General features: G+C 33.8%; 1 protein-coding gene across 1 annotated transcript; it reads right to left on the bottom strand.

The window, feature by feature from the left end:
- Nucleotides 1-309: 309 nt before the first annotated feature.
- LOC120260251 (phosphoinositide phosphatase SAC6-like) lies at nt 310-12928 on the bottom strand. Its single transcript, XM_039267692.1, has 20 exons — nt 12553-12928; nt 12084-12167; nt 11177-11304; nt 11012-11103; nt 10524-10581; nt 9937-9993; nt 9799-9832; nt 9574-9654; nt 9330-9436; nt 6440-6526; nt 6195-6272; nt 5638-5708; nt 5466-5564; nt 3979-4078; nt 3702-3810; nt 3498-3570; nt 2527-2620; nt 1546-1638; nt 912-978; nt 310-566 (listed from the first exon to the last, which is right to left on the bottom strand). Exons 1-20 carry the CDS (start codon nt 12911-12913, stop codon nt 430-432), a joined length of 2010 nt encoding a protein of 669 aa, XP_039123626.1. The 5' UTR covers nt 12914-12928; the 3' UTR covers nt 310-429.
- Nucleotides 12929-14213: the final 1285 nt, after the last annotated feature.

A 14213-nucleotide genomic window follows, 5' to 3' on the forward strand; every position in this document is an offset into this window, starting at 1 on the left:
GGTACCAATTAATTCTTTTCCTAGAAAGAAAAACTCGAATCATAATTTTTTAGTAGAATAGTCAATTCTCTTGGAAACAAGGGCTAAAAAACCAGAAGATGCTTATTGTCAAAATAATGATGAATTTTTCAACATTAACTATTCTAATACATAGAAAAGAAAAATGAAGAATTTCCAGTTTGAACAAAATATTAGAACAGGAAGAAGACTGAAATTTTAAACAAACATCAAATTTCTTATATAAAAACAGTCGAGCCTCATTTGGGAAATTTATCAACAAAACAGTAGTAATGGAAAAATAGACACAAGTGATAAATGAAATACAAACAAGAACAAATCAACCACTAACAATCAAAATCCCAAAAAGAAAATTAGTGAGAATATGACTACAAGAAACAGATATATGGCTGTGGCTGCAGCTGAGGAATATCAATGCCAATGCCGTGATCTGAAAAGTCGAGGCCTGTTTGTGAAAATCCGGCCATTAGCTCTCACAAATGCTGCTAAACCAAGACTGAGGCTTGCCCAGAAAAATGGGAAAAATAAATGGCGAAAATCAAGTCTAGCTGCAAATGAAATATAAAAAAAAAAGGGTCATCAATATAACTTCCATAGTTATAGTAAAGAGCTTGCCGAAAAGAATAGAAAGTGCAAAAGTAGGTTTCTTTATCCAACCAAAAAACAGAAAATTAAGAAAATGGTATTCCAGTGTTTGATTGAATAGTTGAACTTAAGAACAAATGATAGCTTAGCAAACGAATGAATGAATGAATGAAGATAAATTTACTGTTCTATTATCCTGCAACATAGATACCATTATATGTGCAAACACTCAAGAAGGTTGCTTCACTAGATCATGGCAAAGAATATGTATGCCTTGTTAATATTAATCAAAACCACATGCATCTCACCTTGTCGGAGTGACATAAATGCAAACAATAGTCCAGCTAAAACCAGCACCATAGCCAGTCGGAAAGACTGCAGGACAAAAAGAAACATCTTCATAGTCTCATTTTAGCTTAATAAAAGATGAGCCAACAAATTGGACCCCATAAAAAAGATGCTTAGTTTCCGGCAGAAGTTAGCTCAAGATCAAGTCAACTGATATAATATGTAATTTAATGGACGTTATGAAGTTGAACACCTAGTTTATTAACATAAAAACCAGTATTTATAGCATTTTTCACAATCAGAAACATCAAAAGAAAAGGCAGATATCTGCAGGAGAATTAAGCATAAAATAAAAGAGCATCGCTAATGGATCTTTGATCGCTAACCACACTTGGTCCATTGCAACCAATGAAAGCATTAAGAAATCAAATACTGTTTAATTTCAGTACAATCATAAGCAAGTTGATCCCAAGGCTACCAAGAAGTCCATCAGAAATCATGAGGAAGGGAAACCCTTTGATATGTTTAAGTGAAAAGTTACGTATTCAAAATTCAGATCACCTATTACTGAAGGGAAGAAACGATAGCAAATCAAATTATAAACTCCAAAGAATCAAAACCTTCCTTATCAGGAATAAAATGGAGTTCACTTACAGCAAAAGCCTCAAGCCCTTTTGGTTGGGCTGGAAAAGCCATATCACGATTAACAGACACGATGTAATGCCCTTGCAGCAGATCCATAGCATCCTAATAATTTATGAACAACAAAAATGTAAGCAAGAATGAGATTTGGCATATTTCACAGAAAAAAGTTAAACAGAAAAAGGATACGATTTTAATAGTATCACATAATTGTATATAGATTTAAGGATGTGATGATGTTCCATAACAGAATTAGCCAGCAGAGAGAAGGATTCAAAACTTCAACAAGAGAGAATAACAACGTTAAATCAATTAGGCCTATATATATTTCAATACTCAGTTTTAACATGCTACACAACTCATCACAATTACCAGCATTTAGTGTACACGGTTAATGGATAAATGAGAACATGAAACATAAAATAACGCCTTAGCATTAGGTTCACAGCAAGAACAGATGCTCTTGGAAAGACTATAGACACTTCCTAAAATTGCCACATGAAAACAGTTCAAGCTCAACATGAAACTAAATATCACAATGATATACAGATGTTCAAGAAGCAACATTTATCTATTTATACTATAATAACCACAAAGCCCAAGCAAATGACTGAAACAGAATAGCATAACAACCGGACATTGATTTTAACAAAAAAAGAAAACCCAAGATTCATTATCACGGCACAGACTAAAGCTATCTAAAAGAATATAAAGTACTATGATACCAAAAGATTTCTTGAATTAAAAAGAAAGTTTAAAGTGAATAAGTAATATTACAAAGGTAATTCTTCAAACAATTAGGAGAAGGATCAAACAGAGCAAAAATTGTGTCACTATTCGCGATTACACATACACAAAAAAGGCTGAACATAAATATAAGGCTTCAGAAAATTGCTAGTTTGTTCCTTCGTTGTATTTTCAAGCTACATGTTCTGCAGTTAAATGCTACATACTAAACAGTAAGGATGTATTTAGTCAAGAAAGCTTCAAAACCTGTTTGGTCCCATCAGCAAAGTTGTTGTAGTAATATCGAGCTAGAGCATTCCATCCATCGTTGAAAATTCCCTGAACGGTCCTCTTCCCATATCTGCAAAGTAATCAAAACGTGAATATAGACAATCTATGTTTAAATATTTATTTTAATTTTATTATACAAGAACCTATAAAAATGATAAATTATTATTCATTAATTTGCATTAGTCATGTTTTACTTTCATTGCTTCATGTTCTTCAGCTGACCACATTATTACTGCAGCCTTCACCATAAGCACATCACACTTTCTTATTGCCATACATCATGTGAATTTTATTGCCCTTTCTTACTAATGAGGAAAAATATTGGTCTTTGTCTTCTTCCATTACTTCATCCTGATGTATTAGCTTAAACAAATGAAACTCAAAAGATTTTCTGTTCTACATCTAAGGTACCCTCCACACTGCTGCAATATGAACCATGCATTTGATTTCCTAGAACAAAGCTAGAAGTCAGGTTTGCAGTACTGACTAACTCATGCTCACAACTATGAAAAATTCAACAAGAAATATCAAGAAGGACAGCCATGGCAATAGTTGCCCAGATAATATTCTCAGATGATTTATAATAAGTGATCCAATCTTGTAATTAAGTGTGAACTAGAAAAGTAATGCCCCGTGCAAATGTTGCACGCATCAATACTACGAAGACAAATTAGAAATTACTCCCCCCATGCAAGCCTTATAAAAAGTCAAACTCAATAAGTCAGTTTAAAATTAAATTAATATATAAGACCTAAGAGACTCAGATATTTACCTAACAAACTCAACTTTCAAGGGTGAAGCAGAAAAATATGTTTCACGCAAATGTGTCAGATCATGCATAATATCTTTGGAAGGCAAATTACTCATGTAAACCTTGTATAATCTCTATAAGCAATTAAAAATTAGATTAATACATATATATTAGCCTAAAAAACTTGGATATTTACCTTACAAAATCTCCTTTCAGGGCAGGAGTACCAGAATATTGGATGCTTATTTCATCACCATGATTAGCCCACACTGAAATGGATGATAAAACAATATGAACATGGTATTCAACCAACATCTAGAAGTTTTGTCATCATCAATCCCATAACATGGACTCAAAATGGCTATGATAATGTTATGAAAGGCTAGAGAGACGTGCTTACATATTTTAAAACTTGCATCAAAATCTGGATGTGAGCCAATAGTTTCATCTGCACCAAAAATTCCTATTTGATGAAGCTGACTTTCCAACATTTTCCTCCCAATCATGCTCTGTTGTTCAAAATTATAATATTAACTGAAAGACTTCACTGGAATAATGACAAAGAAATGAATAGATAAATAGGTTAAATTACAATTACAAATCTGGTAAAACTGAAATAAAGAATTTATGTTTAATTCTGTTGAAGATTTGTCACAAGACAGTAATTCAGCTGTCACCTGCGTAACATTGGTTCTGTCTAAGCAATCAATGCAATTGGTTCTTACAACACCAGTCTGCTCTTTAACCTTCTCTCCTTTCTCATTTAATAGGAAAAACCTACAAAATGAAACAAGAAACGAGGTAACACAGAGTCTGTCTTAACAGAGAACATCATTCTGAACAAAATATATAATTCCCTCTTCAAAAATGTAAAACAAATAATATGATGAAGATCAAATGTTAGCAATGGGCATGGCTAGTTGAAATACCATGTTGCTTGAACAAAAAGAACGGATATTTGACATAAGTAGATATGGATGGTACATGCTTTTCAGCAAACAAAAGTTAATTACATCTTTCAGTGGTCTTTGATAGGGAAAAATATAGTTGGTTATTGTCTATTTCACATACACATTGGACAACCAAGTGGGCTTTGAGCAAGGCAATCATTTCCATTCTCTCAAAAGGGATGAATTAGGAAATACCACTGTTCATCAAATTTATCTTGGTCATTACTTTGCAGTTTGATAGTTAGTGTATCTAGAATCATTCCAAATGTAGAAGCATACAGAAGGCTTGCTCCATAGCATGCCCTCAAATTCTGCAGCGAATAAATTACTTGTTGGCTTTCTAGAGTAGTAAGTTCTGTTCAGGCCCCTGGATATCTTCATAATAGTCATATTACAAGGATCAAGTTTCAAGTCATATAAGATTAGATTGGTTTGATGATTTTGACTTCTAAGGAGTATCCTTATTGCATATGTGATAGGTGCCCAAATTTAACACAGGTGATCAGGCTTGTTCCTTTTTCTTTCTGATTATGAAGGTTCACATGACCTACAGTCAATGTTGATTAGAAGTAAGAAGAGATAAGTTGGCAGATTTGTCCCCACAGAAGTTATCTACTGAAATTATCCATTAAGAAAAAGGTATATCTTCCATTTATGTGTCTTATTTTCTTTTCATTGTTTGATCTTACAACAGTTTGAGTGTTGGATAATGTAGGAGGGCACATCTGAAATTTTTTTAAAATTTAAGAATTAGTTGACATGCAAAGAATTAGTTTTCAAAAAATATTGTTATAATTTCTTTTGGATATCAACCTCCATAACAATCACAGGATATCTTTATTCTGAAACTTGCTAGATCTGTTACTACACTTCTCTGATTTGGGAGGCCAAACCAAGGAACCAGCATAAAATCAAAATTAGAATCTAAGGATACAACAATGGTTGTGAAATGATCAAACAAATTATCTGTACATTAGAACTGTGAGATCTAAAACATACAGCTCTAATCACTTACAGATAAAACCCATTAACTATAGTTTAGCATACAATCCATCTAATAAATTTTAGTTTCAGATCCACATGTCAAGCTATATTATGATCAAAAAAGGATTTGATAGCTACAAAGAAAAGAAAGTGTCCTTTCCTCATGGATCAAATTGTGATAGCTACAAGCATAACTTTTCATGATAAAAAAGAAAAAGAAAAATGCATACCCATGATTTTTAAGGTATTCCTCCATTTGCTCATAAAGGAGAGAAAGGCGTTCAAAACGGATATGACCGCAAATCCGGTGGAAGTCAAATTGCACATATCTAGTGCATCAAGAAGGAATTAATCAACGGAGAATAGCATACAAACAATATATGATATGAGAGATTATCTTACCTTATATTATCATTAGCAATATTTTGCATAGCATTGGCAAACTTCTCTCCTAGTCGTCCTTCACTTCCATGCTGATGGTAGCAAAAGAATAGCAAGATAATTTAACAATTATACTTCATAATAAAAAAACTATGCAGAATGCACTAATGCATGTCAATGTAATCAAATGAGCACATATATATGGACAAAGCGCCAAATCATACACCAAATTCCAGACTAAAGCTAATTTGCCAAATCCCCTAAAACTAATAGAAACACCTTAAATTCTATGAAGAACTATTATCTTTAATAGTAGAGGTAAATGTAAGCAGAATTTGAAAGAAGTCTGGGTATCAAGTCAATTCAATTTATCCAAATTTTTTCATGAATATTGAATTATAAGAGAGAAAAGGCAAATTTCATAAAGTGCGATTTTTGCCAATGTCCAGGAGTTCAAGCGTGTTAGTTTTTGAGTTGTAACAAGGCACAGGTTTTTGTAAATGGAGAGAAAAAAAAGAAATATCATGAGAAGAAATCAGCATCATCAATAAATAATGAGGACAACAATAAAAATTTACCTTGTTGACAAGATCAACAGCTAAAACAGATCCATACTTTCTGCTTAAATCTAAAAAGTGGCGTTCAGCAACGCGTGGCTACAAGAAAGAACCAACAAAGCTTTCAGTTATCCCATGCTTCACAAAAGTATTAATCCCAGATAGGCCTTAGTAAACCAAAAGTTGATGACCACACAAGAGAAGGTCAGAAAAAGAAAAGGTCAGAATATATTAAAAAAAAAAGAAGTGGGTTCTTTTAGGCGCACCGCCTCCTCAGCTTTGACAAGCTCAAAGCTTGGTTTGTACGTCAAGTCGACAATCTGCTCCCATAGTAACGGAATGGATCCTCGAACCTAAGCAAAAAGAGTTAAAAAAAAAAATCAGCATCATCGAACATAATCAGGTTCAAAAGATCAATAAAATAAAGATCCAACAATAACACAAACTTAGCTAATGTAGATGGGTCAACTGCTAAATGTAGTCCTATGGAAAACCAAGCTCTTGCTCAGAATTTTGCTAAATAAGCAATTCAAAGCAAAGTTAGAACAAGAAAATTGTTCAGAAAGGAAGGTAATAGTAGAGCATTGACTATTGATACTGATGGACACTCTTACGCACCTGTTACATTTCACTGGTGATATCCCGCAATAGGATAGTTTCAAGAGAATAGGCTACCTCCAGTAAATTATCCAACCTTGGCTTTTAAATAATCCAAAACTATCTAATGCACAAACCAAAACCTCCCAAACTAGACTATTGGTAAAGAACCTTAATTATTCTTTCATTTTTCAAAAAACAGCAACCTGCATAAATTCACAACGCAATGGTAACTTTACATGAAATATTCAGTTTTTCTTTTAGACTAAAACCTTGGACAATGACAAATTAGGGGAGCAAAAGACAGCGAATTGCAAATAATTCAGTTTAACATGCTCGCATTAGTGTCAGAATGGTGTTGAGACAAGTTGATCACAAGTCTTGGAAGCAATTGCAGAAGACTTCACACAAAAGATAGAGAAGAGTTTTGTTGAGACAAAAGAATTTCCCTATAGTGCCGAGCTTGCAGCAAAAAGGATCAGCTTTAAAATTTCATCTGGTGAGATTGACCATGGCCAAACAGATTGTTGCTAATCAGTGAAACTACTTGTTTAAATTGCACAAGGTAAATTGATAAGTCAATGCATAATCAGATCTAAACTGAAAGTCATATAGGAACTTTGAAAAACTATACCATAACATAACCAACACAAAAATAAATGCAAAATAGAGATCATTATAATTTCAGTTAAAAATTTGAGAAAATATATGTTAGAATCGAAAGTGTAAATTAAAGTCAAGCGAAACAATAAAGGTGATATAGATGGATGCCATAAAGCTCCCACCTACATCAAACAAAACCATAAACCAGTCTGCTAAAAAATTAATGGTTATAAATTCAACATAGAGAATAATCAAGGGAACGGTAATGGCCATGGTTGATGTTACCATAGCTCAAATCACTGATGCATATTTTGTGGCAATGAGGCCAAAACAAGCAAGTTGCACATCCACAAAGTGGTACATCAATACAGACTTCATTACCTTGCAGAGATTTGTCATAGAATTCATACAGATTGAGCTCTAATTTCTTACTTCTTTTACTGATTGATTCCAAGACTTAAAATGATCGTTGGGTGCATAAGGGAACAGCTGACAAATAAAGTTGAGCAGATCTGTGCAAGTTCCATGATGGGAATCCATACAGAAGACAAATGGGCATGATTAGGACTAGCAAACATGAGCTGCTCATGAGCATCTAGAATTTGTCTTGTTTAATATTCAAAAGCTGGCTCAATAAATTAACCAATCAAACTGAGCCTGGTATCAATTTTAAGCTTGATTTGGATTTCAAGTTGGGCTTGGTCCTGAGGCAGCTCACTCAAATTTGGCTCGATAGCACAATAACATACATATATATATATATATATATGGGCCCTATATATATATTGTGTATACTGTTTTGACCACAAGGAAAGCTTCACAGGGTGGTGAAGATGTTTAGGACTCTGGAAACTGTCAGTGTTCAAATCTTTACATCCTCAAGTAATTGGCAGTTGTTCTCATTAGGGTTTGCATAGGCACCAAGCTTTAGCTGGCTCAAGTTCTGCTCGGAACAAAGCTGGGTCTAGCTGGAGCTGATCTGGGCCCACGCTGATCTTGGGCTGGCCCAATTTGATTCAGGCAGAGCTCAAGCTGTGCTTCGTCCAAATTGAACCAGGTTTGTTTACACACCTAGGGGTGATCCTCAGCATGAAAGATGGATCAAGTAGGCCCTCAAGTAGGCTTGAACAATATTGATGCTAACATCATCATCATCACCACATACAAACAAATCGAGAATGGCAAGCCTTAGATTCAGATAAGGACATCATTTGGAAAGACAACCCTCATCAAGCATGATTAGTGAGAGCAAATGGTATGGAAGTTACACAAAGTCTAAGAAAACTGTTAAAGATCTTGTCCATGTTTTAGTTTCGGAAAATGCCAGAAGCAAGGGCACCTTAGATTTTATCAGTTGGTGGGTGAGGAGATAGTCTGAAATTTCTCAATTTAAAATTCACAAAAAGAGAATGTGATAGTTGACACAATTCAATAATGAGAACAAAGTTCATCAGGTGATCAAATTTAATATCCATTTCCAAAACATCTTTGCCAATGAAATGTAGTCTTTGTAGCAATAAGATGTGGGAATGGAACTCAAATCAAAGTATGAACCAGATAGGTAATCAGTTTAGGCATTACCAAGATGCCGTTTAACACCAAATAACTAAGAGGAATGACAAACCTAGTAGATATAAAAATTCACAAATTCCAAATTGAGATATAAAAAATCATTATGCACGAGTAAATTCAATTGATCATATCTTCCATGCAGGCAGATTAGACTCATCAAAGCACAAATGTGTTTGGAGACATACACAAATTACCATGCCGCGTGATGAATATTTGACAATTTAAAGCTTCCTAAGGAAACAGGGACAAGTGGTACAATTAACAGGCAAGAATCAAGCCCAGCACGATATTAGATATATATGGAGTCCTTTACCGAGGGAAACCTTGGTTTCAAGGGATAAATCCATAAATGAAAGAATGTGTTAAGAACAAGCAGCTTACTACCTGTACAAACGATGCTGAGAAACCATTCCATTGCACTATTTGTTCAGTTTCAACAAAGTTTGCAACATAACCATCTGAGTCAGCCCCTCTCCTCCACATTCGAGTACCTTTCAAATTACCAATTACTTTAAGTTATGACAATGTCATGATTGGAACAAACATAAACACAAAAGGAAATTTAAATGTCTCAAGTTGCGTAAATATTAAACAAGCAAACAATGTATTTTTGTGAAATGACCATCACCTGTCCTTCTTGTACATCGTCGTGCGATAAGAGTAACATTGATTATATCCCTCCTGACAGCTGCTTGGAAGTTTTGAAAGCCTAATATCATGTCAAGGTAGGACAATAAATGTGGGGGTGAGGAGGGGCCGAGGGGTGTATGATAAGTAGGAATATAGCATTCTTATACAATAAAACAGTAGCGTAATCACATTAGAGAAAAGGTGCTGCAAATATTCAGGATACTGCCTTGGATGACTGGAAGCAAGTATGGATCAAGCTGCAGCATGTAGTGTCAACAACAACGGGTCAAAATACATAGTAGCACCAAAAAGAAGGCCTATGCTACTGTTATAGAAATGAACGCTCAGAAACACATCTTACATTGTTATCTATTAGTGGTTCCAACATGTAATTATTCCAAAGAAATCTGGGATCTGCCTGTGAAAGAGGATTCAGAAAGCAATGAGGGCAACAAGAGATAAACCTATAGATAGAAATATATATATCCAAAAAAGGGTGTTATTTCATTATTAAGTCTACTACTCTATCAGAAAACTAGATTTTAATACTTCTACAAATAGAAATCCTGTTGCTCTTGTTCAAGTATATTAGTTTTTTCTAGTTTTCAATACATTCTTGAATAGAAATAATGTTGTTCTTGTTCAAGCGTATACTCATGAAATGACTGACATGCTAATTCATGAAACATGGTTTCGAAGTCAAAAGAATGCTGAGAATCTTACTTATAACATGAGCTTTCAAAACCATGATTTGTACCTAGGAAAATTACAAATTATTATACCGTTGGGTCAGTCAAATAGATCCTTGGTATCAAGAATACCCTTGACTAGTTTTATAAAAAACAAACTATCTCCCTATGCAAATGGCTTTGACACAGCTTAAAACAACATATGCAGGCCATTCTAAGTCAATAAACGCCTTTGGTATAGAAAATAAAGAAAAGGAACCTGTCTCCAAAGGGGAAGTTTCTTTGACTCATCTCCTAAATCATGAAGCCTCTGGGCACTGCAAAGATCAAATGTCCAACAAATGGAAATAATATCAACAGCAATATAAATGGACAAAAATAATATTCTGATAAAATTGAAAAGTGAATAATTTGAATCTCCGATATATCCCCCAAAAAAAGTAAATAAATAAATAATATTTATAATAAAATTAAGGGGAAAGGCCAAGCGCTTCTTTAGTTTCTCAACAAAGTAGAAGTTACATTTTAACTTAAAACAACAGCAACATGGCCTCTTTCTGAGGAATTGTCTCCAATCAAGCATAATTTGAGGGAAATGAAAAAGAAATGGCTCCCCAAAATATTAGCTATAAAACTAAAGACTATTGCAAAAGAACATTTTCCACCCAAGCAATCAAACAGGGCTTGAGTAATCAAAAATATATTTGCATCATAAGATGCGAATACAATCCAAATCATGATGCTCACCAAAGAGTTAAGTTGACATCATAGGAAAAGTACAGACCAGAAGTCCCCTCTGCAGCATTTAGCAACATGGAAAACTCGGTCTCCATCTTTTTCTGTACAAACAGTAATGAAAAGAGTATAGCATCAACCAATACAAAAACCAAGATAACAAAACAAATTCCTAACCTTTGCCGCATCAGTATTCTTGAGAGCAAGATTGCATGGCAAAATTTCAAGGCGTGAAACTTTGTAGATAGCATGGCCCAGGTAAGATCCAACACACTCACGTTGTGCTATTACCAATAAATATGAACCTGTGACACATGCAAAGGAAAAACAAAATCAGGAATAAGCTCCAAGATGACAATTGGATTATCCACAAAGAATATACTTTATCAGTATTAGGCAAGGTTCATCCCTAACTGCCTTGAAGAATTCATCAATGAACCGTTGTGGCATACCATATACCCTTGAATAACTAGTTTAAGTTATACACAGCCACACACATACTCACACCAAAATTTCAAAAAATCCAAGAAAAAAAAGGCAGTAACATTAACAATAAATAAAACAGAAAAAACAGTCAAAAGTAATCCAAACATTCCAACTTTTTCAATTTCATTCTTAACATTTTCTTATCAAATTTATGACAAACAAATTATATCTCATATACCCTATGCCACAATAGTACATTGTATAATTAACCATTTATTTTTTAAAAATTTTAATTTTAGTTCATCTAATAGATATAAATGATCCACTTTGGCAAGTTTTATGGTGCAAGCGTATTAACATATAAATATATAAAACTTGCTGAATATACTATTTCTGTGATCCTACTTTTATATGCATTTAAATGTACAAATTCCACAACACAGTGAAATTAGATTTCCTTTTCTTTAAACATATCATTTAAAGTTGCAAAGTATAAAAGATAATAATGGCCAAAAAAATCATTTAATTAGAACCATAGCAAAGAATAGGAAGAAGAAGATTAGATTGCCATAAATTGAAATAGTTTATAACTTCCACACCAATAAAATATCATAAATTCCACATATGACCCAATAACATATAGTTTGGGGAAACTTACCTACTAAAATCCTCTGCACACCAATCAAGCCATACACTGTTCGTACTTTGGGAGATTGGCCGGTAGCACACTGTGGAAGATCTCCTATTAAATATCCCAGCAAAGTAGATCAAAAGTCAGAAAATTTGTTATTAAGACACAGGAAATTTGTTATCTGAGTGAAAATTTCCCGCTCTTTTCAACATAAATTGACAAAAATAAATAAATGAATCACACCAAAAAAATAAAAAAATAAAAAATAATAATAATAATAATAATAATAAAGCAAAAGTTTGATTCCTATTAGATATCCCAACACGTAGATCAAACATCATCAGGCTTTCGTATTCGCAGTCAATAAGACAGGAAATTTGCCATCCAAGTGAAAATTTCCGGCTCTTTTCAACATAAATTGACGAAAACAAAAAAAAAACAAAAAAAAGGCAAAATTTTACAAAAAATTTAATCACAAAGGAACGAATACGCAAACCAATCAATTCCATAGATCCATCAGCACGACTGATCGAGAGATACGAATCAGCAACACCATCAGCGTTCTCAAAAACATAGCGGTCCGGGAATTCCCACAACCTCAACCGAGTGAAGAGCTTCTTGTCGGATTCCACCCCGTCCATGCCACGGTCAAGAGATTGGGAGAGGATGGAGATGGGGGAAGGGGATCGGATGGAGAAGGAGAGAGATCTGAAGCTCCGGGTCGCGGGGAGCGAGAGGAGGGGAAGTGAGAGCTTTCTCAAGGATGGATGGAGGAATCCAATTGATCGAATTGGGGTTTTGATGGAGGAGTTATCGGGGATCGGGAGGGTGGAGCTCGTTCGTTTGCCCGCAAACATTCAGAACAGTCTGACGTATTCGTTGAAGGAGTGTTTTTTTTTTTATTTAACTTTTTAGTCCCTTGAAAACTTTTAAATTTGTTCTAGATTCTTTTCTTCAAAAATTGCTTTCCATGTAGACTGCCAGGTTAAAGTGATAGGGGGTTTTTCTGCAAATATGTCCGTTCAACTTCAAAATGCACATTGCATGTATTTAGGGGTTGTTCGGCTTCCGAAAAGCTTAGAAATATTTTTTATTATGTTAAGCATTTTTCAGTTCAGAAAAATTTATTTGTATTAATTTTTTTTTGCAAAACAAAGACAAGGTGAAATGCTACTGCTCATATGGTGTTTTTAAGAAAAGCCCTTTTGAGAAACTGTTTCTAAGTCATATGGTGTTTTTAGGAAATGCCCTTTTGAGAAACTGTTTTAAGTTATTATTATTATTATTATTATTATTATTATTATTATCCGGTGAGAAAATTTTTTTCTTTTTTTCTTTTTTTATGTGTTTATGTATTTAATTTTAATTTTTGTAATTATAGAATAGGTATTTTATCCACTTTTCTAGGCAAACGAAAATTTCAAAATATAGATAGAAAATTTGAAAAATATAAAAAATCACAAAATAAAAAATATGTTTGTATGCACAATTTAAAAAATAAAAAATATAGTGTTTTTTTTTAAAAAAACCTATGTTTATTACTCAAAGTCCTAATTGTCTAGATATTTTATTTTCAATAGTTAAGAAAATTTAAAATCTATTGTCTTTTCCGATATAATAATAATAATAATAATAATAATAATAAGGGAAAATTATTATTTACCCCTCATGAATTTCAAATATTCCTAAACAGCCCCTCCAACTTTTGCACATCCCGGACAGCCCTTCCGTTATAGTTTAAGTTCCCTTTTAGCCCTTATTGTTCACTTCAAATGGGTCCATGTTATGAAATTTCATTTTTGCCCTTTAAAATGGTGGGAAAAAACCGCTCAATCATATCATGTCCGACCTTTATGCATATAATTTTGCAATTTTTTTGCCTTCATGCTTGCTTTTTGTCAAACAAAATTTAGAAGGCTCATCACAGTTTCTTCTTCTTCTTCTCCTCATTTGGTTTGTTTGATTTGAGTTCTGCCAGTTTCCTGATAAGGTGAGAATTTCTTTGTTGCTCTCACTTTGATCATTCTGCGGGAGAGAGTAAAAATGTATAAAAATGCAGGTTTATTATGGAGAGTTTTTGTGCTATTGCTAGATACAACGGGGAGGGACGAGTGCTAATGTCCACGGCGCTGATTTCTTTGAATCAGTGTTAGCTGA

The sequence above is a fragment of the Dioscorea cayenensis genome, chromosome 1 (assembly GCF_009730915.1).
Source record: "Dioscorea cayenensis subsp. rotundata cultivar TDr96_F1 chromosome 1, TDr96_F1_v2_PseudoChromosome.rev07_lg8_w22 25.fasta, whole genome shotgun sequence".
In the NCBI taxonomy this organism is placed as follows: domain Eukaryota; kingdom Viridiplantae; phylum Streptophyta; class Magnoliopsida; order Dioscoreales; family Dioscoreaceae; genus Dioscorea; species Dioscorea cayenensis.

Coding starts and splice junctions, on each gene's coding strand:
- LOC120260251 (XM_039267692.1), bottom strand. CDS start 12,913: ATGTTTGCGGGCAAACGAACGAGCTCCACCCTCCCGATCCCCGATAAC. Junction 12,168..12,552: donor TGGATCTATGGAATTGATTG/GTTTGCGTATTC, acceptor GATATTTAATAG/GAGATCTTCCACAGTGTGCT. Junction 3,811..3,978: donor ACAGAACCAATGTTACGCAG/GTGACAGCTGAA, acceptor TTTGAACAACAG/AGCATGATTGGGAGGAAAAT.